Genomic DNA, 23,067 nt, shown 5'->3' on the forward strand with positions numbered 1-23,067 from the left:
CAATGAACTTATTTAGTCTTATTGGGAATGCAATACTTATGCATTAACACCCAGACTTTTCTAGTCTATAAACTCAATAGAGATGACCAGTAAAATTTGACTTTAGGAACATGTTTTATTCTGAAGAATTTGTCAAATATGTTGAATTTACTTATTCCATCTAAGTTCTTTGGTGTGACTCTTACAAAAACTTAGATGACATTTCACAAGTTGAGTTAGATGTAAGGGAACCGCTTTTGCAAGCGACCACACTGGTGCCTTCATGTTAAACTGTTTCGCAGTACGCATGTGGTTTAGCGCCGATAGGCTATGTAGGCAATTAAAGGCTCATTATTATGAGTTATGTGGTTTATTAATAAAAGTGAAATTAGTTGAATAATCACTTAAAATGAAAAAATCCAGAAAAATCTTTAGTCGAGGGCAGCCCTACTTATTTCAGCCAATCATAGCAGTGCATCTCTTACAGCAGACACGCCTCTTCAAACACTAACTATTCAGAAACCTCATGAATGCTGATCATGGTGACAGGAAGATACTCTTCACACTGAGAGCTTCATTTGAATATTATTATTATGAAAGATCTGCAGTCATGCTTATATATATATATTTTTTTTTTTAATCATTCATGTAAATTTTTAATCATACTTTTTCATTCTTTGCAAGTAGTTTCATTTGGGTTGTTCCTGTCTCGGCATGGGGAAGGTCACTCCAATAGACTTTAAAATGAGGAAGGAAATAATTGCAAAAACTACAGAAGAAAGTTTTCTGCTCACATTTGCGGTTCACTCTCCTGGAGTCTGTTTGCTGTGTCTGAAACTACAACACGGTAAGAGTTACACTTGTTCAGTGATGAATATTGAATAAATAATGAATCTCCATTCACAGAAGAAACTTCTGAGAAACATTTTCTTTCATAATAACTTCTGAACATCCAGAGCTCATGTGTGCCTAATGTTGCCTTTAAATGAGTTTCAACAGTGGAAAACTGCTAACAGTCGTGATTTTTACAGTGTTTACAGTACAATAGACTGAAGTTATTGTGTTTTTGAAGCTAAAGCTGACATGTTGTACTGTTGTGTAAATGATTTAGTTTCCTGCAGTGATGTCACAGAGACCAGCTCCTTCTCTTCTTCTGCTGTTTCTGCTCATGATTCCAGGTGAGTCTCTCCTGTAAATGTGTGACTGATAATAACTCAATATTAGAAACAGAGATTGTGACTAATTAACTTGGTCCAGTTAGTCCTGCTGTTAACCCTGGGGAAAAAAAGATCAGCAGTAAAATATCTACTAAAAATGTATTGAAGTATATTTGTTGCATCCAAACAAAATTGCGTTGTTCAGTTATTCATAATGCTAACTGCTGAAACTTCTAATATTTAGTTCAGACTGTTTTTCATGTTTAGCGTTTACACTTCTGCTTCCTGTATTTCAACACCTTCTGTCTGTAGATTTTACACATGATAAGTGTAGTTCTTCATTTACATAAACACCGGTTGTGTAAAAGTTTTTATAGATGGACATTTTCATTTCCTTGTCAATGTGTGTTTCAGGGGTTTCTAGTGCTGGTTGGGGTGTGAGTTACAGTCCTTCACACATCTGTGCACTAAAGAACTCATCAGTGATAATGAGCTGCACTTATACATACCCTACTGGATACTGGATCAGGAAAGTGTTCTGGACCAAAGTCTTTATAAGGCGTGTAGAGCCTCCAGATCTGTCTGAGGACCCTGAATACAGTCAGAGGCTTCAGTATCTGGGAGATGAACAGCAGAACTGCACCATCAGACTGAGTCATGTGACACTGAAGGATTCACACATGTACTATTTCAGATTCACCACTGATAAAGATGGTAAATGGACTGGTTATCCAGGAGTGACTCTTACTGTCACAGGTGACTTTCATGAGGTTTCTCTCTTCTTCTGTGCATTATGTTGAATAATAATCAGTGTATGACAGCAGCACTAGATATAATGTGTGTGTTGTGTTCAGATCTTCAGGTGGAGTCTCCTGAGAGAGTGACAGAGGGAGATTCAGTCCGTCTGACATGTAAAAGCAGCTGCACTCTGACTGACAGAGCAACATTCATCTGGTACAGAAACTCACAGCTAGTAACTACAGGAATTATTGGAAACCAGCTCAACCTTAGACAAGTCAGCAGAGAAGATACAGGCAGATATAGCTGTGGTGTAGATGGACACAGTTACAGATCTCCTGCTGTTCAACTCAATATCAGATGTAAGTATAATCTTTGAAGTTTTATTTCTAAAGCCAGTTGAGTTCAATTGTCCCTCCTTTTGTTTAAAAGTGAAAGTAAACTGTGCTGATCATTAAAACGTTAAAATACTGTTTCAACAGTACAGATGTGAACAATATATGTGATTTTAAACACATTTATAGCTCAAATAATGCATACATTTTAATGGAAGAATGATTCAAAATCCTTCTATGAAATAACAAGCTTCACTTTTATGTCCCAATCCATGTTGGATCCAATAATTCATGTTGTTTATGCTAAATTCTGTAAAAACTGATATAAAAGTACATTGGTGGGGTGAATGATGCTTGAACATATTTTTAGGGTGTTTTGTGCCATCTGGGGGAAAATCTCCATTTGCATGACTGTGAAGCGATTCTAGACTCAGACCATGTGTGCAAAATCTAATTAGTCAAGTGTATATATATATATATATATATATATATATATATATATATATATATATATATATATATATATGTGTGTGTGTGTGTATGTAATATTCATATTTTGACTCTGAGGCCATACTGTAATGTACATGCATGATCAAGTTCAAACGCTTTATATATTGTCATTGTGTGACACATAACAAAATTACTCTTGTGACAAATCCAGAGTACTTTTAAAAATTAATTAATTAAAGGTGCTCTAGAACTCCTTTTCAAAAGATGTAATATAAGTCTAAGGTGTCCCCTGAATGTGTCTGTGAAGTTTCGGCTCAAAATACCCCATAGATTTTTTTTTATTTTTTTTTTTTTAACTGCCTATTTTGAGCCATTATTACATATGCACACACACTAAAAACTCCTGGGTCAAAAATAAGCCATAATGGGTTATTTTTTACCCAAATCTTGGGTTAAAAAGGGACCAACTAATTTCTGGGTTATTTCAACCCAGAAAAATGGGTTATTCTTTTTGACCCAACTTCTGGGCTAAATACCTGACCCAAATTTTGGGTTAAAATAACCCAAAATTGTAGTTAATATAACCCAACTTCTGGGTCAAAAGAACAACCCCAATATCTGGGTTGAAATAACCTAGAAATTAGTAGGTCCCTTTTTAATCAAAGGTCAAAGGTCAAAAATAACCTAACTTGGGTTACTATGCCAGTATGCCTTATTTCAGAAAATAAAACTTCAGGCACTTACACACTTCAAGCACTTTTACATTTTTATTGCATTAAATTAAATTAAACTCTACATAAACTCTACACACTTGGACCTATTTATCTTAGGTCACACTGTAATAACATTAGACATTAGAAACAATAGAAAAATAAACAACTCATTCTCTCTCAAACATTTGACAGCATTCAATAACTGGATTGAACTTGAGGGACAAGATATTTGATAGTGTCCTCATCTAAGAGAAGAAATGCCTCATCTCTGTCTTCACCTGAAAGACAACATGAGTATTGTGAGCGAGACAATTGTGAACCACTCACCAGACACTCTTTGATTATCAAGCTAACAAATAATCACTTTTAAGGGAATGCTGTTTTTTTTTTTTAAAAAACAAAACCTGGCCCAATTTGCTAGTTAACTAATGTGGTTATTTTGCAGCATTACCCATTTTGTGTGAATGACAGTCTATACTGTCCATCTTTTCTTTCATTAACAAGTGTAATAATGACATTAATGCAAAGGTGAATATCTGGCCCATTATTATGCATAACAGCTTAAAGACAAGGCACAAGTATCTTTTAACTATAAGGGTTATTATAGAGATGCATTCCCCACTGTCGAAGAAGTTGTGACTGTCACAAAATCTTGCACTGACACATTTAAGCCATATTAAAGAAAAATATTTAGGTATAGAGAGATGAAATGAGAGCAGTTAAAGGGATAGTTCACCCAAAAATGAAAATTTGATGTTTATCTGCTTACCCCCAGGGCATCCAAGATGTAGGTGACTTTGTTTCTTCAGTCGAACACAAATGATGATTCTTATAATGCGAATGAATGGTAACACAATTTATAAGAGTCAAAAAATATGCTTAGACAAATCCAAATTAAACCCTGCGGCTCGTGATGACACATTGATGTCCTAAGACACAAAACGATCGGTTTGTGCGAGAAACCGAAAATTATTTATATAATTTTTACCTCTAAAACACCACTATGTCCAACTGCGTTCAGCACTCGCTTAGGTTTCTCGCACAAACCGATCGTTTTGTGTCTTAGGACATCAATGTGTCGTCATGTGCCGCAGGGTTTAATTTGGATTTGTCTAAGCATATTTTTTGACTCTTATAGATTGTGTGGCCATTGACTCGCATTATAAGACTGACAGACGGCAGCGGTTGCAGTTAAAAATCATCATTTGTGTTCGAGTGAAGAAACAAAGTCACCTACATCTTGGATGCCCTGGGGGTAAGCAGATAAACATCAAATTTTCATTTTTAGGTGAACTATCCCTTTAAAGAGTAAAATGCTCACCTCTAAAATTCTCTATCAGCTCAGACATCTGCCACTCAGTTAGCTTATCAGCGAAAAAGCTGTCCATTTAAAAAGACCTGGAGAAAACAATAGAGGTTAGCAACAATTTGAAGACTTGACACACTTCTTTAACTCTCACTACTTAAGCCCGTAGAGCACTGTATAATATGATAAGCACAGCGCAGCTGGTTAACATAACTCAACTATTGTGTTGCCTCATCGCTCTAGCCGCGGCTAAAGGGGGTCGCACACCGGACGAGAAGCGTATTTAAAATTCAAACACATTATTCTCCATGAGTGTACACACACCGGCGGCGCCATTCAGCGTCTGTCCGCGGCGCCCAGCAGCCACTGCGCCATGTACATAGATTTATATTAAATCTACGCTTATTTGTCTCAAATCATCGTTAATGTATATACTGACTTCACCATGTGCTGCAATATAAAGTTAGTTTTACATTAATTTACAGAAATCAGCTGCATGAATAAAAATTCTGATGTTATTGTATTTTCAGGTGATATTCTCAATTCATTCAGTTAACGGACGCTCTGAGGTAAAGTGTTCAGACTGCAGACTCAGCAACGGTTGTATTTAATTATACAGTACAATCATAACATAGTACTGACATTATCTTAATTTCATAATGTCCTTAAATATAACAATATTGCTGGCCATAAACTGAGAAAGTACACGATACCTCGAGTTGTCCTAGACGCGGCGCGGCGCTTCTCGTCCGGTGTTCGACCCCCTTAACGCGGCATGAAGTCGCCACTAGCTGCACTGTACCTATCGTATTATTACCAGTATTATAACAATGAGATAAGTACAGCACAGTTTATGAAAAATAGAATTTAAAGACCGTGTAAAGTGAATTCAGTCATTTTCTTCTAAACACATTAAATAGGTCATACGTTTCTCAACGATGTGTAAAAAGCATTTCAACCATTTTGACACCTAATTTCATGAACTTATCATTATTTTTAATCATTCAAATTTGGCTGGGTGGTTAATAACACTTTCTTATTTAGTCTGACAAACTCAAAACACACATTTATTTTGACTTTACACAGACTTTAAACTAGTTAGATGTTGTCGCGATATCCGCAGGCGGCTACATGCTAACCACAGAATTACCACGGTAAGCCATGGTCATTTTTTCAACAAATGGTGCTAAACTAGCAACGGGGACATGGACACAGAAAAGTTTACGTTACATTGACACTGAAAATTCTTGCTTACCTTGAATACGCGACGAAGTTGCACCGAAGAAGCCCAGGCCAAAACGGATCGAGCGTGTTCAAGTTCAAGTGACGGTTGTTTCAAACGACTGTTGTGAGAAAATTCCAGAACAACAGCGGGGGGCGGGGGGAAGGGGCGTTAACCCAGAAAATGGGTTACTCTTTGAAAAATAACCCAGAAACCTAAACAACCCAGGAATTGGGTCAAAATATTAGCCCTATAACCCAGAAAATGGTTACTCTCTGAAAAAATAACCCATAATTTTAACCCAACACAAATAACCCAGAAAATGGGTTAAAAAAATAACCCAGATTAAGCGTGTGGTCCCTTTAAATCTCCCACTCCCCCGCCCCCGCGAGCTCTCAACTGCCTTAAACAGCAAACACAAAGTTCACACAGCTAATATAACCCTCAAAATGGATCTTTACAAAGTGTTCATCATGCAGCATGTCTAATCGTGTAAGTATAGTATTTATTTGGATGTTTGCATTTGATTCTGAATGAGTTTAAGGCTGTGATCTGTGGTTAACGGCTAATGCTACACTGTTGGAGAGATTTATAAAGAATGAAGTTGTGTTTATGAATTATACAGACTGCAAGTGTTTAAAAATGAAAATAGCGACGGCTCTTGTCTCCGTGAATACAGTAAGAAACGATGGTAACTTTAACCACATTTAACAGTACATTAGCAACATGCTAATGAAACATTTAGAAAGACAATTCACAAATATCACTAAAAATATCATGTTATCATGTATCATGTCAGTTATTATTGCTCCATCTGCCATTTTTCACTGTTGTCCTTGCTTGCTTACCTGCATAAAGTCTGTTGATTCGGCTGTGCACATCCAGACGTTTTGCCCTTGTGTAATGGCTTGAACATGGGCTGGCATATGCAAATTTTGGGGGCGTACATATTAATGATCCCGACTGTTACATAACAGTCGGTGTTATGTTGAGATTCGCCTGTTCTTCGGAGGTCTTTTAAACAAATGAGATTTATATAAGAAGGAGGAAACAATGGAGTTTGAGACTCACTGTATGCCATTTCCATGTACTGAGCTCTTGTTATTCAACTATGCCAAGATAAATTGAACTTTTCATTCGATGGCACCTTTAAGAATAAAACACATTAATTAAATACCAAATTAAATTATAAATAGAATATGAATAATTAACATTACAATGTAATAAATATAAAAAGGCTAAGAAAACAGTATCAACATTCAAAAGCTTGACTATTTCTAAGAATATAAAAAAATGACATATACCATGTACATATTATTCACACTCTTATTTTTTATGTGGAGTCTTGATATTACATATTTCTCCTGTAGATCCTCCAGTGAATCCTGTGATCTCCATCAGTCCATCTGGTGAAATAAAGGAGGGAGATTCAGTGACTCTGAACTGCAGCAGTGATTCAAACCCTCCTGCAGAAATCAGCTGGTTTAAAGGAGGAATGTTTGTAGGATCTGGAAGAATCTACAGCATCTCAAAGATCAGCTCTGATGACAGTGGAGAATACAAGTGCAAGTCCATCAATGAACAAGGAGAGAAATACTCTGCTGTGACTTTAAACGTCATGTGTGAGTTAATGATGGATCAGTAACTGTGATGTTAAATCCTATAAACAAAGTTTGTGATGTGAATGTATTTTGTTTTCTGTTTCAGATCCTCCCAGGAACATCTCAGTGTTGATAAATGGATCTAGTGAAATAGTGTCAGGAGATTCAGTGACTCTGATCTGCAGCAGTGATTCAAACCCTCCTGCTCTGAACTTCAGCTGGTTTAAAGGAAGAAGGTTTGTAGGATCTGGAAGAATCTACAGCATCTCAAAGATCAGCTCTGATGACAGTGGAGAATACAAGTGCAAGTCCATCAATGAACATGGAGAGAAATACTCTGATGCTGTGACTTTAAACATCATGTGTGAGTTAATGATGGTTCAGTAACTGTGACATTACATTTCAAATTTATTGTAATAATTGTTTGTAAATGATTATATATATATATATATATATATAATATATATATATTTATTTATTTATTTTTTCTGCTTTGTTTTTTTATAAGCTTTCTGCTTTTATATTTATAAGCTCAAGATAGTTGTGTGGCTTTGAGAGTTAATCTAAACTCAGATTCTTCATCTTTCAGCGCATCATGGTCTTGGTTGGAATGTCTGGTTGGGGATCACAGTGGCATGTTTAGGATTCTTCATCATCATCATCATCATCATCATCATTCTGTTTATAATGTGAGTCATTCTCAATTACAGTGAGTGTGTGCATGTGCAGTAATTCACTTTCAGACCAGTGCTGGTAGAAATGCCTCATGTGATGTGATCAGTAGTTAGTCTTTAAAAGGCAGTTTATTGTCTGTTATTTCAGGAGAAAACAAAGAGATGCTAAAACTGAAGACCTCACAGTGAAACAGGTAAATCATCCAGACATGTGAATAATCTCGTTAAACAGGGCCATTCATACAGTACATATTAGTGGAACGAAAAACATTTGCAGCAATCAAACACAACCGTCTAGCATGTGTTTACATATTGTTTTACAGTGCATAAAGTCTGATTTAAACCTAATGCGTCTGTAGGTTCGCTTGGGTGCGTGTGGCAAAAATGACATCATGGCTTCGGCGGACAGCGTTGCCAGGTTTTCACAACAAAACCTGCCCAACTGCTACTCAAAACTAATCGCATTTCAAATGGTCCCCTGGAAAAAAATCTTATTCTGGGGTGTAAAATCCAGGGTTAATACCAGGGTTCCCCAGGTAAAATTCTCATTCCAGGGGCTAAATACCATGATATTTGGGGTTGCTTCAACCCGCAGACATGAAAAACCCGTGGCAACTCTGAGGTCTGAGGGTATCGCCGGCGTTACCACCGCGTTTTTTTTCTTACCAGTGTGAAAGAGACTCAAAATACTCCGTCAATGTTGCACATACAATTAAGAGTTATACACCATTTTAATCTGTTGAATATCTTCTTTCATTTGTGTACACTCAGAGTAAAAACAAAATGTTGTGCTTTTTGTAAAATAAAGAAAACTAACATGATGCGTGATCTCTCGTCTCCCTCTGAACAAAGTCCAATCTGATAGTTCTCAGAAAATGAACTGTAACTTAGTGAATACGAATGACAAAAAAAAAAAACCTTATGTCTAAAGAAACGTTGAAATGTCAGGTTTTAAATCGTGCAAGTCAAATCGAAAACAAACATTTTGTGTTTATGTATTCTGTATGAAAAGAGAGCCATGTCAGAAATCCGTGATTCAGCTCATTATCTGCTAATGCGGCCACGCCCACGGAGCGAGCGCTATTCAGACGCAAATTCAGTCAATACATGCATACATCGTCTCAATCGTGTATTTATTGTCTTGAAAAGTGTTTATCTGGGTGTTAAAGCCATGGTTAGCGAACTTTAGAAGACAGGCAGTTAGTTCCTGGTTCTTCTTCTTCTTTATTTGGATTTGTGGCCTAAAGGTGTACAGAGCGCCCTCCGGCTGCAAGTATGAATTGTATCCAGCACTCATAGTGATGATATATAGAATAAATATAGAATAAATATTACTCCTCTGTATAGAAATTTGACATAAACATATAAGAATCCATCAATATTTCTCCAATTGTGCATGCTTTTAAGCTAAAAGCCTATATGAAATGCCATAGAGGTAACATAATTGTTCAGACACTTTGCATCACAGAAATACATTATATTTTAAAGAATATAATAGAATACCATTATTTTAAATTGAGCTGAGACATGATTACAGAGGGTTTTTTCACACCCTACCTGACTCAAAGGCCTCATTAATATGCAAATCATTTCAGCTCATTACTATGCAATTATTTTGTCTTCTCAGGTGAGAATGGCCCATTATTCAGTGGTGATTCACGCCTCCATGCATACTGTGTTTCTTGGCAAAAAGTGTCTTACAAAAACTAAATCAATATATTGTTTTATATGAAGGAGTAGGCAGCATAATTTTTACATAATTCTGAAACAAAAACTCTAGTCTACAACCTCCAATACCCAGAAGTCTTATGAACACAGATTTAATATAATTTTTTTTTGCCTTATTTCAGTGACTTAAGTTTTTTGTTTTTTCAATAACCATGCATAAACGTTATTCCTTCAAAAACACAAACATGTACATACATGTTCCTCACATATTATGGTAGCCTAGTTTGTGTTGAATACAGTGTAATGACACTTGTGTCATTAATGTGTTTATGAACAAATGAAAAAAGCACAAATGTCAGGGCATGTCAAAACTTCTCCAGGCCCCAAATCAGCCTCAGACTCCAGAGGGTTAAAGTAGCTTAATTCTGCAGGAAAACTGTGGACTTGGCAACACTGTCAGTGGAATTGTGAACCCATTTTGTGTGACGTTGTGCATGGCATTTTTTGTAAGTTTGTGCGCGGCTCCCCATCTGAAAATGCTCGACTTTGAGCTGATTCTGGCCAAGCAGGTGCATCTGTACCAGCATCTCACAGGCACTCAGTGTGTGCTTGTCAAAACTAATTGCATACATTTACATGAGCCTACAAATGCAGAAATATGCCTTTTAATGAAAATACAGGTCCATTTTTAATGAAAATGTTCATGAAATGTAACAAGTAAAAATCACAAAATTTACTGGATTTGACACGATTCATTGGTTCTTTTGTAGTGTGGGTTTAGTGAAGTGTACATGTCACATGTTTACCTTAGGGTGCGTTCACACTTGTAGTTCAGTTCGTTTGGTTCAATTGGTCCAGACCAAAAAAAGAAGAAGAAAAAAACATTTAGTCCTGGTCCAATTAGCATTCATATTAGCAATTTTATTAGTGAATGATACTGAACCTAAAGGCACAACAATACTGTGTACTGAGATAAATGCGCTCGTTGTGTGTGTGTAGCCTGCATGTGATGGTATTTTGGCCAGCTGGGATCTCGTGAAGAGCTTATAAAATGTGTAAAGGAGTCAAAACAGCAGCGGGAATCCATCTGTCAGACATAAACGATCTGCTGTGAGGAGATGCACGTCTGATGCCTGCGATGGGCAAACTCGCAACTATGATGAGAAAAAACGATATGAGGATTCTGTACTTTTTAGGGTGCGTTCACACTTGTCATGTTTGGTTCGATTAAAACGAACCCTGGTGCGGTTGCTCTGTTAGTGCGGTTCATTTGAAAATATGTGAACGCTGCCATCTGAACCCTGGTGCGCACCAAACAAGCGGACCGAGACCGCTGAAAAGATGGGTCTCGGTCCGCTTCCAAACGAACTCTGGTGCGGTTCGAATGATATATGAACGCAACACGGACCAAAGACATGTAAACGAACCAAAAACAGGAAGATGAGACCCTAAAAAGGACATAATCCTCACGCATGTCGGTTTTTCTTGTCATAGTCGCGAGTTTGCCCATCTCAGGCATCAGACGCACATCTCCACGCAGCAGATCGTTTGCGTTTGACGGAGTGATTCCCGCCGCTGTTTTGACTCCTTTACACTTTCTATAAGCTCTTCATGAGTTCCCAGCTGGACAAAATACCATCACATGCAGGCTACTGTAACGGTCACTTAGAAGCATTTATAGTATTTTGAGGTAGAATGTGAACTGCGCATATGCATTGTGTGCGCGCGTCTGTAAGAGAATGCTAATGGTGAGCAGGAGAAGAGATAACCGCTCTATCGACTTTGTACTCTTCCCTTTTATTTTCCTTTTTCTAATTCTGACTAAGTTGAATGTTTATTTGTATGCTTTTCTCTCACTCATCCTCATGTATGCGGACGAGTGTGACGATGTATAAGTCATTTTATTAAACTCGGGGAAAATACGCCAGCTCTCGCCTCATGTGCATGATTTCCTCGACCTCTACACATTCTCTACACATTTGTTTTTCTGGGCAACAACATTTCAACTATTTCATTAGTGCATTACACTACCCACACACAGCAAGCACATTTATCTCAGCACACAGCATTGTTTTGGATGTTCGGTAAGTTCAGTCTCAAAATAGGCAATGCGTCATATAATCCGACAAATCACGTTGTGAATGTATCCCTATGCCTTAAATTTTGGTATCTTTTGGTTCAGTGATAAAATTGCCAATCTGAACGCTAATCAGACCAGGACTAAATGTTTTTTTCTTCTTCTTTGGTCTGGACCAAATGAACCAAACGAACCGACCTACAAGTGTGAACTCTTAGTGTCTCATCTTCCTGTTTTTGGTTTATTTACATGTCTTTGGTCCGTGTTGTGCTCATATATCATTCGAACTGCACCAGAGTTTGTTTGGCGGACCAAGACCCATCTTTTCATTTCTTTGGTGCGCACCAGGGTTTGGATGGCAGCGTTCACATATGTTCAAATGAACCGCACTAACCGAGCAATCGCACCAGGGTTCGTTTTAATCGAACCAAACATGCCACGCTGCTCCCTGATGGTTTAGAGCAGTGTTTCCCAACCCTGTTCCTGGAGGCACACCAACAGTACATGTTTTGGATGTCTCCCTTATCTGATCCATATATTTCTAGTCTTGGAGTTTCTGCTAACGAGCTGATGAGTTGAATCAGGTGTGTTTGATTAGGAAGAGTTGGAAAATGCGTAGTGTTGGTGTGCCTCCAGGAACAGGGTTGGGAAACTCTGGTTTAGAGGACAATTACTCTGAGTCGCCCCCCGTCGTTTCAAAGAATAGTACAATTATGCAAAGTAGTACAATTATAAAAAAATACTACAAAGAATAGGACTTAATTTGTCATCTGTATTCTCAGGTTAGGTAAATCAGTCAAATCTAACCTAAATTATAAGCGCTTTAATATACTCGCAGTCAGACAGAAGACTTCTCCAGGGTTTGTTCAGGCTCAATGTTATAAATCAATTCCTGGGAGGCAGACGTTGTTATAAAAATAAAAAATCACTTTACTGATTACAATTAGTTTGTTTATCAGTATAAATATTCTGCGATTACTTTATAAGTTAAAGGGTGTTCATGAAGCAGCATCTGATGTCACAAATATTTAAAGTTAAATTACTGACTTCCTCAAAAATGAGGTCATTCAAATTGGGAATGCCCCTTTAAAAGTGCCCCATTTTATGGGGGGGGGTTCAGTTCTATGACTGAGCAAATACTAATGCATTCTTATGAAGTGGAAAAAAAACACTATGTGAACCCTAAATGTGAATAATAAATAATAATGAATTTTCTTCCGTTGCAGGACAATCTGTGCTCTGACGTAACAGGGAGAGACGTTCATGTTTCTGAATCAGCTGATTGTGATGACGCTCAGTACGCCACTGTTACTTCCAGCAAACCCAGAAGAGACAGAAACGCTCCTGATCGCAGAGATACTGAGGAGATCCAGTACGCAACTGTACAACATCCCAAAAACAAACAGACCAAGAGATCAGAGGAGAACGAAAGCCAGTACGGCAATATCAGGATTCACCAGCCTGAATCTGCTGTGAGGTGAGAAGAACCAGCTTTAAGAGACACTTCACCCAAAATAAAACATTTGTCATCTACTCATCCGCATGTTACTTTTATGATTGTGATGAAAGGAGAATTTATAGTTCTTTAAATCTGGACATTTTTCTTAATATCTTTACGTCCCATTGAGGTTTAACGTGATATACAAGGTCTTTACTTTTAAAATGACTGTATCGTCATGCACTCTGATCATTGTTTCTGTTTTTTCTTTATTTTGTTTTATGTTCTTTAGGCGATCAAATGTTGAAACTGTGGAAGAGGCTTCTGTGATCTACAGCCGTGTCAAATGAGTAACAGAGACCATCATGAAGACAAAGGCCTAAACAAATGATAATTAATGTTCTGAAAGTAGGGCTGTGAATGTAGCGTGTTCAGTTATTTATTATTCATTATTCAGGTAAATAATGACAGGAATGCAGTGATTATGATCTTTTACAAGATGAAGAAGACAAAAGAATGAGCCAAGAACTAAAAAAAAAAAAAAAACATTTATGATGTCAATGACTGGTAATTTGATTTGAACTTTTGATCTGCAACCAAATAATAAAAAAAAAAAAATTCAGTTTTACCAAATTCAAGCTTGAGAGTAGATATTTCTGTGCAAGTTTGTTAAAAAATGTTGGTTTTATGGGTTTGAAAATACTGATATTTTATGGAGCCCCAATAGGGACACGTGATGAAAAAAGAAAAAAAAAAATTATGCTTTAATTATGCTTTTGCGTTCTCTCTTCACTGGGAAATTTTTGTGAGCAGATGCACAAACTTTGAAATATAATGTTTCCTCCCATCTCATTCTGTTTCAATCACATGTCCTTTTATGGGCTTCATATTAAGCAACATTAGCTGAGAATTATTTTTGATCAGTGAGACACTGTGTGTCGTACACGTGTTCTTCATTATGGGCTGGTGCTTATGTGTGGATGAACTGATGCTGGATGAGGTCATTTCCTGCCCCACCCACCTCTACTGCCCACCACTTCATGATGCTATTCTTTTCACCAGTAGCTATACAAAAAAAATAAATAAATAAATAAAAATAAAGAAGTATAAGTTCCTGTAATTAGAATCTTGCTCAGTAATTCTTCAGAAAATGTTTTCAGGAAGAAAGGATTTATGGTTTTAAAAACCCAGTTTTATTGTTATATGTGATGTATTCCTGAACATAACTTCAGTCTTAATATGTTCAAACCATTAGTGAAACTAAATATGCCCTATATGTTAATAAATCTGTGAGAAGGATTTAGCAAAATGATTTGGGATTTCATGATGGGATCATGATGAAGTTGTCTAATGTTCCTTGTGTGGGAAGGAGTCGAGAAAGAGGAAGAGGATCATTTTCTGTTTGTGAAGCCTATAAGCCATGTTAACTGAGAATTTCATCAGTTTATCGTCTGCTGGAGAGACTCACCAGAACACGGTAAGAGTTACTCTGGTTACTGTGTGAATATAGTCTGATTAATACTGTTGTAGAAACCACTGATCTATTCAATAGGACATTTTTTCACTAAATATGTTTAATATTTACAATATTTTACAAATTTGTACATACTTTTAAACACAATGTTTGTGTTTTTCTCATGTGTGTGTGTGTAATATTGCAGTGATGTCACTGATAATGGCTCTGGTGTTTCTGCTCATGATTCATGGTGGGTCGCTCCTGCTGGATAATTATTTTTTTAAGTCACTTCTCAAAGAAAATTGTTAATTTTTAATAATCTTATTCCATCAGTTACTGAACCTTCTGTTCAAACCCTTTTCGCAAACAAATTACAGTGAACGCCAGTAAAGCTAAAAAAAATAAAAATAATAATAATTAAATTAAATAAAACAAAATAAAATAATAATAAAATAAAAACTATGGTGAACGATCCATTTGATTTATGTTTCAGGAGTTTATAGCCAGTGGCATGTGAGTTACAGTCCTTCACACATCTGTGCACTAAAGGACTCATCAGTGATAATGAGCTGCACTTATACATACCCTGCTGGATATCAGATCAAGAAAGTGTTCTTGACCAAATCACAATATGTAAAAGAAATAGAAGAGCCTCCAGATCTGTCTGAGGACCCTGAATACAGTCAGAGGCTTCAGTATCTGGGAGATAAACAGCAGAACTGCACCATCAGACTGAGTCATGTGACACTGAAGGATTCACACATGTACTATTTCAGATTCATTACTAATGTACATGCAGGAAATTGGATTTGTAATCCAGGAGTGTATCTTGCTGTCACAGGTGACTTTCATGAGGTTTCTCTCTTCTTCTGTGCATTATGTTGAATAATAATCAGTGTATGACAGCAGCACTAGATATAATGTGTGTGTTGTGTTCAGATCTTCAGGTGGAGTCTCCTGAGAGAGTGACAGAGGGAGATTCAGTCCGTCTGACATGTAAAAGCAGCTGCACTCTGACTGACAGAGCAACATTCATCTGGTACAGAAACTCACAGTTAGTAACTACAGGAATTATTGGAAACCAGCTCATCCTCTGGAGAGTCAGCAGAGAAGATACAGGCAGATATAGCTGTGGTGTAGATGGACACAGTTACATCTCTCCTGCTGTTCAACTCAATATCAGATGTATGTATTTTATTTACTGTATGTCCATTTTTTAAGGTTTAATAAATATAAAGTATGAGGGCAAAATATTGTAGGCTTTTCTTTGTATTAATGGCTTTGACACTTTCTGTTGCACATAGTCACTTCTACAGTCATATAATCTCCAAACTTTTTGATTAGAATAGTGTCTGAACACATTTGAGATTAACTGAATCAGAGTTAGTGTGAGTAAATCAATCATGATCATGACCATGTTCACTTATCCAATATCCATGTAAAAACTACAACTTAGAGTTTTTCTTGACACTTTGATGCCATTAGTGATGATTTGGGGATTGACAATAACATTTTAAATATTTCTCTTATAGATCCTCCAGAGAATCCAGTGATCTCCATCAGTCCATCTGGTGAAATATTGTCAGGAGATTCAGTGACTCTGATCTGCAGAAGTGATTCAAACCCTCCTGCAGAAATCTACTGGTATAAAGGAATAACGTTTGTAGGATCTGGAAGAATCTACAGCATCTCAAAGATCAGCTCTGATGACAGTGGAGAATACAAGTGCAGATCCATCAATGAACATGGAGAGAAATACTCTGCTGTGACTTTAAATGTCATGTGTGAGTTAATGAAGATTCAGTAACTGTAGTAACAAACAAAGTAGTTGATTAAAAATATCAAAACATAACCAATTTCTTTTGTCTTTTAGATCCTCCCATGAGAGTCATTCAGTCTGAGAATGATGCTGTGACTGTAAAAATTATGTGTGAGTCAATCATGATTCAGTAACTTTGACATTAAATCCTCTAAACATATTCTGTGATAGCAGTTTTATAGTGATTGTTAATGAGATCTATGCTTCTCTGTTTAAGATCCTCCCAGGAGTGTCTCAGTCTCCATCATTCAGTCTGGTCAGATTTTGGAGGGAGATTCAGTGACTCTGATCTGCAGCAGTGATTCAAAACCTCCTGCAGAAATCAGCTGGTTTAAAGGAGGAACGTTTGTAGGATCTGGAAGAATCTACAACATCTCAAAGATCAGCTCTGATGACAGTGGAGAATACAAGTGCAGATCCATTAATGAACATGGAGAGAAATACTCTGATAATTTGACTTTAAATGTCATGTGTGAGTTAATGATGGTTCAGTAACCTTAGTAACAAACAAAGTAGTGAATAAACAATATCAAAGCATAACCAATTTCTTTTGTCTGTTTTAGATCCTCCCAGGAATGTCTCAGTCTCCATCATTCAGTCTGGTCAGATTTGGATGGGAGATTCAGTGACTCTGATCTGCAGCTGTGATTCAAACCCTCCTGCTCTGAACTTCAGCTGGTTTAAGGAGAATGAAAGCTTAGCTGTTGGATCTGGACAGAGTTTCAGTGCACTACAAAGTGGACGCTTCTACTGTCAGGCTCACAATCAACATGGATCTCAGAGATCAGACACTGTAACTGTCACAGGTGAAGCTTTTATTAACACATTCCTGTATCTTCACATCATTCATCAGTTTGGAGAGTTAATCATGATGATCTTCCTCTTTCAGTTCATCATGGTGATGATAGGAATGTGATTGTGATCGCAGCGTCATCTGGAGGATTATTCATCATCATCACCATCATCATCATCATCATCATATTTATAATGTAAATAAAATTGATCAATAAAGAGTAGGTATATAATGTGCTTATAAATAAATATAATAGGACATTTTAAAAAGAAATGGCTTGTTTGTGCTTCCCTTTATCAGTCAGAAGAAAAGGAAAAACAGAAGATCTTTAATACACGAGTATGAGGTGAGATGATCAAATAATTCAATAAATCAATTAGAGCTTCTTTCTACATGTATATGTATTATCACGCTCATGTTTTTTACTGCTGTAGTCAAAATGTGAGAAGAAAGAGACTGTGGAGTGATCACACTTTAGATCAGGGGTTCTCAACTCTGGACCTCGAGATCCACTGTCCTGCAGTTCTAGCTAGAAACGTCTCAGGTTACTCATGTAACCATGGTTCCCTGAGAGGGGGTTGAGACACTGCGTCGCCATGGCAACACTTTGGGGAATCCCTTCAGACGTGTATAACTAGTCTAGTTGTGATTGGTGCAACGCAATCCCGTAACGTATGTCGGCGGAACACGGAAGCTATAAAGGAGCTGGAAAACACCGCTGTTTCAGCTACTGATCTAAAGCAAGCGGCTCCCAGGCATGCAGGAAGGTATGGCAAGGGGATGCAGCATCTTATTCCCCTCTCAGGGAATCATGGTTACATGAGTAACCTGAAACGTTCCCTTTTGAGGGAACTCGCACTGAGTCACCATGGAAATGCTTTGGGGAACGAATATCTGCCTCGCCATACTGACAGAATGCCTGTCCTGATGTGAAGCAGAAATGGCACAATCTAGGACATCTGAGAACCAGGCGTGGCCGGCAGGTCCAAACTAGAGAACCTTATGAAGGTGTGTGGGGAAGACCAACCCACCGTATCACAAATATCTTAGGAAAGGCCCCCGACCATAGTACAAAAGCTGATGCCATACTCTGTGTGGAATGAGCCCTAAGAGGTGAAGGCAAACTGTGCACCTCATATGCAATAGGTATGGCCTCTACAATCCACCTGCTAATGGTACATTTAGTAGCTGGGCATCCCTACTAGGGGGTGAAATATTGAGCCCTCGGCCTATGTCAGGAGATCTCTCCTTACAGCAATCTCCCACGGGAGACCGTTGAGGAGAACTATTATGTCCAAGAACCACACTCAGGCCGGCCAGCAGGGGGCTACTAGCAGCAGCCTGATCCCATCCTGCCGAATTCTCTCTAGAACTCCTAGGAGCAGAGTGATCAGGGGAAATGCGTACAGCCGCAGCGTCGGCCACGGTTGTACAGTAGTGTCCAGCATCAGGGAAGCTGGATGAGCAAGGGAGAACCACAGAGGACAGTGCGAGTTCTCTTGGCTAGCAAAGAGATCCACCTGCGCCTATCCGAACTTCCTCCAAATGAGCTGCACCGTCTCGGGGTACAGTCTCCATTCCCTGGGCCTCAGCCCCTGCCTCGACAGGACGTCTGCTCCCACATTCAGATGCTCAGGGATATACATTTATCTCAGAGAGAGCAATTTTCCCTGAGACCAAAGGAGGATCTGATGCGTCAGCTTGCATAAGGGGCATGACCTCAGACCTCCCTGGTGATTTATATAGGCAACCACTGACATATTGTATTGTCTATCCGAACTAGGACATGGTTGCCTCTGGGGTCTGGGAGAAAATGCCTTAAGGTTAGCCAAACCGCTAACATGTCTTGGCAATTTATGTGCCAAGAAAGATGCTTTTCACTCCACAGACATTGGGTAGAGTAGCCTTCCATGACCGCCCCCCACCCAGTGTTGGATGCGTCTGACGAAACTATTTTGCGATGACAGGATGCACCCAACACAGGGCCCTGAGACAGGAACCAGTGTTTCTTCCATGTGACCAGGGAACGAAGGCATCTGTGTACAAAATGGGTTGCCCCTCTGGGAAAACCCTCTGGTCCTGAGCCACCACTGTAAGGGTCTCATGTACAGTAAGCCAAAAGGTATCACGTTGGACACTGGTGCCATGAGCCCTAACAGTCTCTGAAACTGTTTTACAGTGATGGATTGGCCTAGCTTGATTCTGGACACCTTTGCCAGAATTGACTCGATACGTGCGGGAGACAATTGTGCTCGCATCGTAACTGAGTCCCATATAACTCCTAGATATGCCGTTCTGTGGACGGGAGTTAGCATGCTCTTTTTCATATTCATTCTCAGCCCCAAGCGTTTCATGTGGTTGAGCAAGGGCCGCATTATCCTAATGTTTCTGTGATGGCACGGTCCGTGTGTGTACTGTACAACAGCCCATGCAAAAGTGAATTGAGTGCTTGAAAACAAAAGTCCACTAGATAGTGCGCAGTGCACATGCCGAACGCATCTTTCCGCAGCCACATACTTTTAAAGGCTCGCACGCGCGTCTATGTGCGAGACAGAAGCCGTGTGCATGTTCATAAAAATTAAGTATAATAAAAATAATGTTGTCAGTAACTTGCTAAAGCCTTACTATGTTAAATGTTACTACTAAAATCATTAAGAAGCTGAATAAATGGACAAAGAAAGGGTCCATTACCATGTCTTAACGATGATCTATTGTATTTGACCATCATTTTTAAAGTGGGTTTCTGAAACTTATGCATGCAGTAATGCAAGTAGTACAGAATTTTAAAAGGGTCATATTGGTTTTCTGAAAAAAAAGAAAAAATGGCTACGTCTGCACATTTTAAGATACTGCACAAGATGTGAATAAATATAACTCATACACTCGTTGGGGTGGATACTTTTTATTCAACGAAATAAAATGCACCTAAAACGTGATATTTAGAGAAGAAACTAATAATAAATGTATTAAGAATAAAATGTGCATTAAGAAAGTCTGTGACAGAATAATTAATCAACTAGAATAATCTTCGGACACATCACATCTGAAATGATGCTATGACCATTCTGAAATTCCAAAGCCAGAGTCGAATCGGTCGAATTTAAACTTGGACTTGTTAAAAAGCCTTTTTTAATTTTAATTTTATTTTTTACATTTTTAGATCAGCAATGCAAAGTCATACTGATGGAGGAGCGCATATGAGCCTACTGTTGTTGTCAATCCTAGAAATGTTTTTACCATTTTTGCATGTTTTAAATTGATAATATCTTATTCATATTAAAATCTTGGGACTCATTCGCATAAGACGCGCGATTATGGATGTCGAGGGGGAGGGGTTCGTTCTTTAGCCCAGGGCCCCGCAAAGGCTTAATGTGGCACTGGGTTGAGCACAACATCATAATACTGTGCTGCCATTTCTTGAGACTGAGCTAACACCAGCCAGTCGTCTATATAGTTGAGCACCCGAATTCCCTGAAGTCTGAGAGGTGCTAGAGCTGCATCCATGCACTTTGTGAATGTGCGAGGAGAGAGCGCTAGGCCAAATGCCACCGATGTTGAGCACTGGGCCCGGTGGTTGAGGGCTGAGAAGGGTCCGCAGACGTCTCAACCCCCACCGCCAGGTCCATCTGCAAACCCCATGACTGCAGACGCCGAGCTGCCTCAGCAGCTGCGGGACCTGAGCCGCGGGGAATGTCGAACTGGCCACTTTCAGAAAAAAGGGCCAGCCGGGAGCGGAATGTTTTGATGGGAAATGCTTCACACATGGGGCAGTCAGCCCTCTCATATATATATATGTGTGTGTATGTGTGTTTCCTACGGGACAAACAACACCAAATAAGATGGACAGAGACACAGAATGCTTGCTGAAGATCAGAAAGCTGAAACAGATGTGTTTGCCGGCTTCTTTGTAGCTTACGTGTTCCGCTGGCATACGTCACAGGATGATATTGCACCAATCATGATTGGACTAGTTGTGCACGACTTTAGGAGCTCTTATGCTGAAGGGATTCCCCAAAGCGTTGCCATGGTTATGCAGGGCGTGTTCCCTCGAAAGGGAATTAGTATTGTAGCAATTAAATATTCACTTTGTTGTCACCAAAGCTCTCTCTGTTTTGTTCTTAATTGTTTAACTGTTATGCTGCATCATTAGTCTGTCTGAAATCAGTTTCATGAGGTACCTGTGTGAGTAAACGCTGCCTGCTAAGTCATTACCTGATAGGGCGGCGAGGCAACAATCAGCTGCCTAGGTTTTCAGATGCGGCTTACTTCAGATTACTACAGAGTTGCAGATAGGTGTGTTCATTAGGGTTGGAGCTAAACTCTGCAGGAAAGTTGATCTCGAGGTCCAGAGTCAAAGACCCCTGCTTTAGATTGACACTTTTGCATCTGTGTTGTTAGAGACACTTACTGTCATGGTAACTATTTAAAAACACCTGTTTTGTAGTGTAAGTCCTTCTCTTTGTTTTTATGTAGAATGATTCTCCCAGGACAGGAACATATGCAGCTCTTGACCCGAAGTTAAGATCTTCTGATGTGTACAACACACTCACAGTAAGTAAAATATCAAAAACTATACATGTAATAGAGTTTGTGCTTTCAAAAGTCAGGTAATCTGTCTAATAGTCAGTATGTCTTTCACATAGACTGTCCATCCCAGACCTGCTGATCACCAGTCGGGCTCTTTTCAATATGAGAATCTGTAAGTGTGAGATCCTCATTATAATCTTCTCTTTATAATCAGTAAAGAAGAAAATATCCTTAATCTACCAGTCAATAAATTTAAACACTTTTTTTTTTTTTTTTGCCGTTGTACTGTATATTTATTGTTATTTTTTTTTTTATATATGTTTGTGTAAATGTGTTTCCCTTGTCTTATTTCTGTTGTAGCCATATTTAAGCAGCATCCAGTTGCAACATATGGGCAAGATAGTGGGATAGTCCTTCGTGACTAATTCGCTGTTGGTCATCATCAAAAGAACTACTGCTGAACTTAGCTTACATTAGATTATATTTGATGGAAACACGATACAGCAGAAATTGATGCAATACGGTCAACAGAAAGTAGGTCCCTGCTACTCGCTATTTCTACAAACAATCCGCCAAGGTGCATTCTGATTGACATGGTCCCTACAGAGTGTTCACTGCTCCCTGAGCACTGAATATCCGTCATCAAAAGCCCGGGACAAACTAACCCAACGGTCAGCTGGCTGTTCAGGTTGTTGCAGTCATTGAGAGGCGACAACACAGTCAGCTTTCATCGCCACTAGTTTTTTGACATTGGCTTGGTGTGTCCCAGGCTAAAGAAAAGCAACAGGGTCACACAGATTATAATATAACACAAATATTGTAATTTACTTTTCTTAAAAATGTAAAATATACAAATACATATACACACATGAATCTAATAAATATAATCAAAACTTAAATGCTTATTATATACTTGTTTGACTATTGCAGCTATTGATTGATTAATAATATATTTGAAGCTGTACTGTAATTGTCATGCAATATTAAAATAAATGATGGTTTGGTTAACTATGTAAATGTGTTCTTAATCCATTCTCTCAAAGGGGACATATATTTTACGAACCCCACTTTTAAAGAGCTCGCTAGGGAAGGGGGCAAGCAACATAAAAGGACA

General features: G+C 38.4%; 3 protein-coding genes across 5 annotated transcripts in view; 1 reads left to right on the plus strand and 2 right to left on the minus strand.

Moving 5' to 3' along the window:
• LOC125271224 (B-cell receptor CD22-like) overlaps positions 1 to 23,067 on the minus strand; it is a 1,156,500-nt gene that overhangs the window by 646,349 nt on the left and 487,084 nt on the right. The window lies entirely within an intron of this gene.
• The window catches only part of LOC125271198 (hemicentin-1-like), a 987,774-nt gene that overhangs the window by 626,652 nt on the left and 338,055 nt on the right, over positions 1 to 23,067 (minus strand). The window lies entirely within an intron of this gene.
• Positions 776 to 22,852, plus strand: LOC125271209 (B-cell receptor CD22-like). Of its 3 annotated transcripts, none has more exons than XM_048195220.1 (13): positions 776 to 826; positions 1,091 to 1,157; positions 1,551 to 1,892; positions 1,991 to 2,236; positions 7,271 to 7,522; positions 7,608 to 7,865; positions 16,851 to 17,105; positions 17,197 to 17,439; positions 17,523 to 17,622; positions 17,727 to 17,772; positions 21,900 to 21,977; positions 22,050 to 22,125; positions 22,314 to 22,852. In XM_048195220.1, the coding sequence occupies exons 2-13, from the start codon at positions 1,103 to 1,105 to the stop codon at positions 22,376 to 22,378; spliced, it is 2,016 nt and encodes a 671-aa protein (XP_048051177.1). In that variant the 5' UTR covers positions 776 to 826; positions 1,091 to 1,102; the 3' UTR covers positions 22,379 to 22,852. The 3 variants fall into 3 exon arrangements, with proteins under 3 accessions (XP_048051177.1, XP_048051175.1, XP_048051176.1); XM_048195218.1 differs by lacking the exons at positions 776 to 826; positions 1,091 to 1,157; positions 1,551 to 1,892; ... (1 more) ...; positions 7,271 to 7,522; positions 7,608 to 7,865 and adding exons at positions 14,588 to 14,835; positions 15,020 to 15,064; positions 15,308 to 15,655; ... (1 more) ...; positions 16,347 to 16,598; positions 16,688 to 16,744; XM_048195219.1 differs by lacking the exons at positions 776 to 826; positions 1,091 to 1,157; positions 1,551 to 1,892; ... (1 more) ...; positions 7,271 to 7,522; positions 7,608 to 7,865 and adding exons at positions 14,721 to 14,835; positions 15,020 to 15,064; positions 15,308 to 15,655; ... (1 more) ...; positions 16,347 to 16,598; positions 16,688 to 16,744 and having other exon boundaries at positions 22,070 to 22,125.

Source organism: Megalobrama amblycephala, linkage group LG7 (assembly GCF_018812025.1).
Source record: "Megalobrama amblycephala isolate DHTTF-2021 linkage group LG7, ASM1881202v1, whole genome shotgun sequence".
Taxonomy (NCBI): domain Eukaryota; kingdom Metazoa; phylum Chordata; class Actinopteri; order Cypriniformes; family Xenocyprididae; genus Megalobrama; species Megalobrama amblycephala.

What these genes read in the sequence shown, in the direction of transcription:
- LOC125271209 (XM_048195220.1), top strand. Translation starts at nt 1,103, where the DNA reads ATGTCACAGAGACCAGCTCCTTCTCTTCTTCTGCTGTTTCTGCTCATG. An exon ending in GTTTCTGCTCATGATTCCAG is followed by an intron (nt 1,158 to 1,550) that starts GTGAGTCTCTCC and finishes TGTGTGTTTCAG; the next exon opens with GGGTTTCTAGTGCTGGTTGG. An exon ending in AGTGACTCTTACTGTCACAG is followed by an intron (nt 1,893 to 1,990) that starts GTGACTTTCATG and finishes TGTTGTGTTCAG; the next exon opens with ATCTTCAGGTGGAGTCTCCT.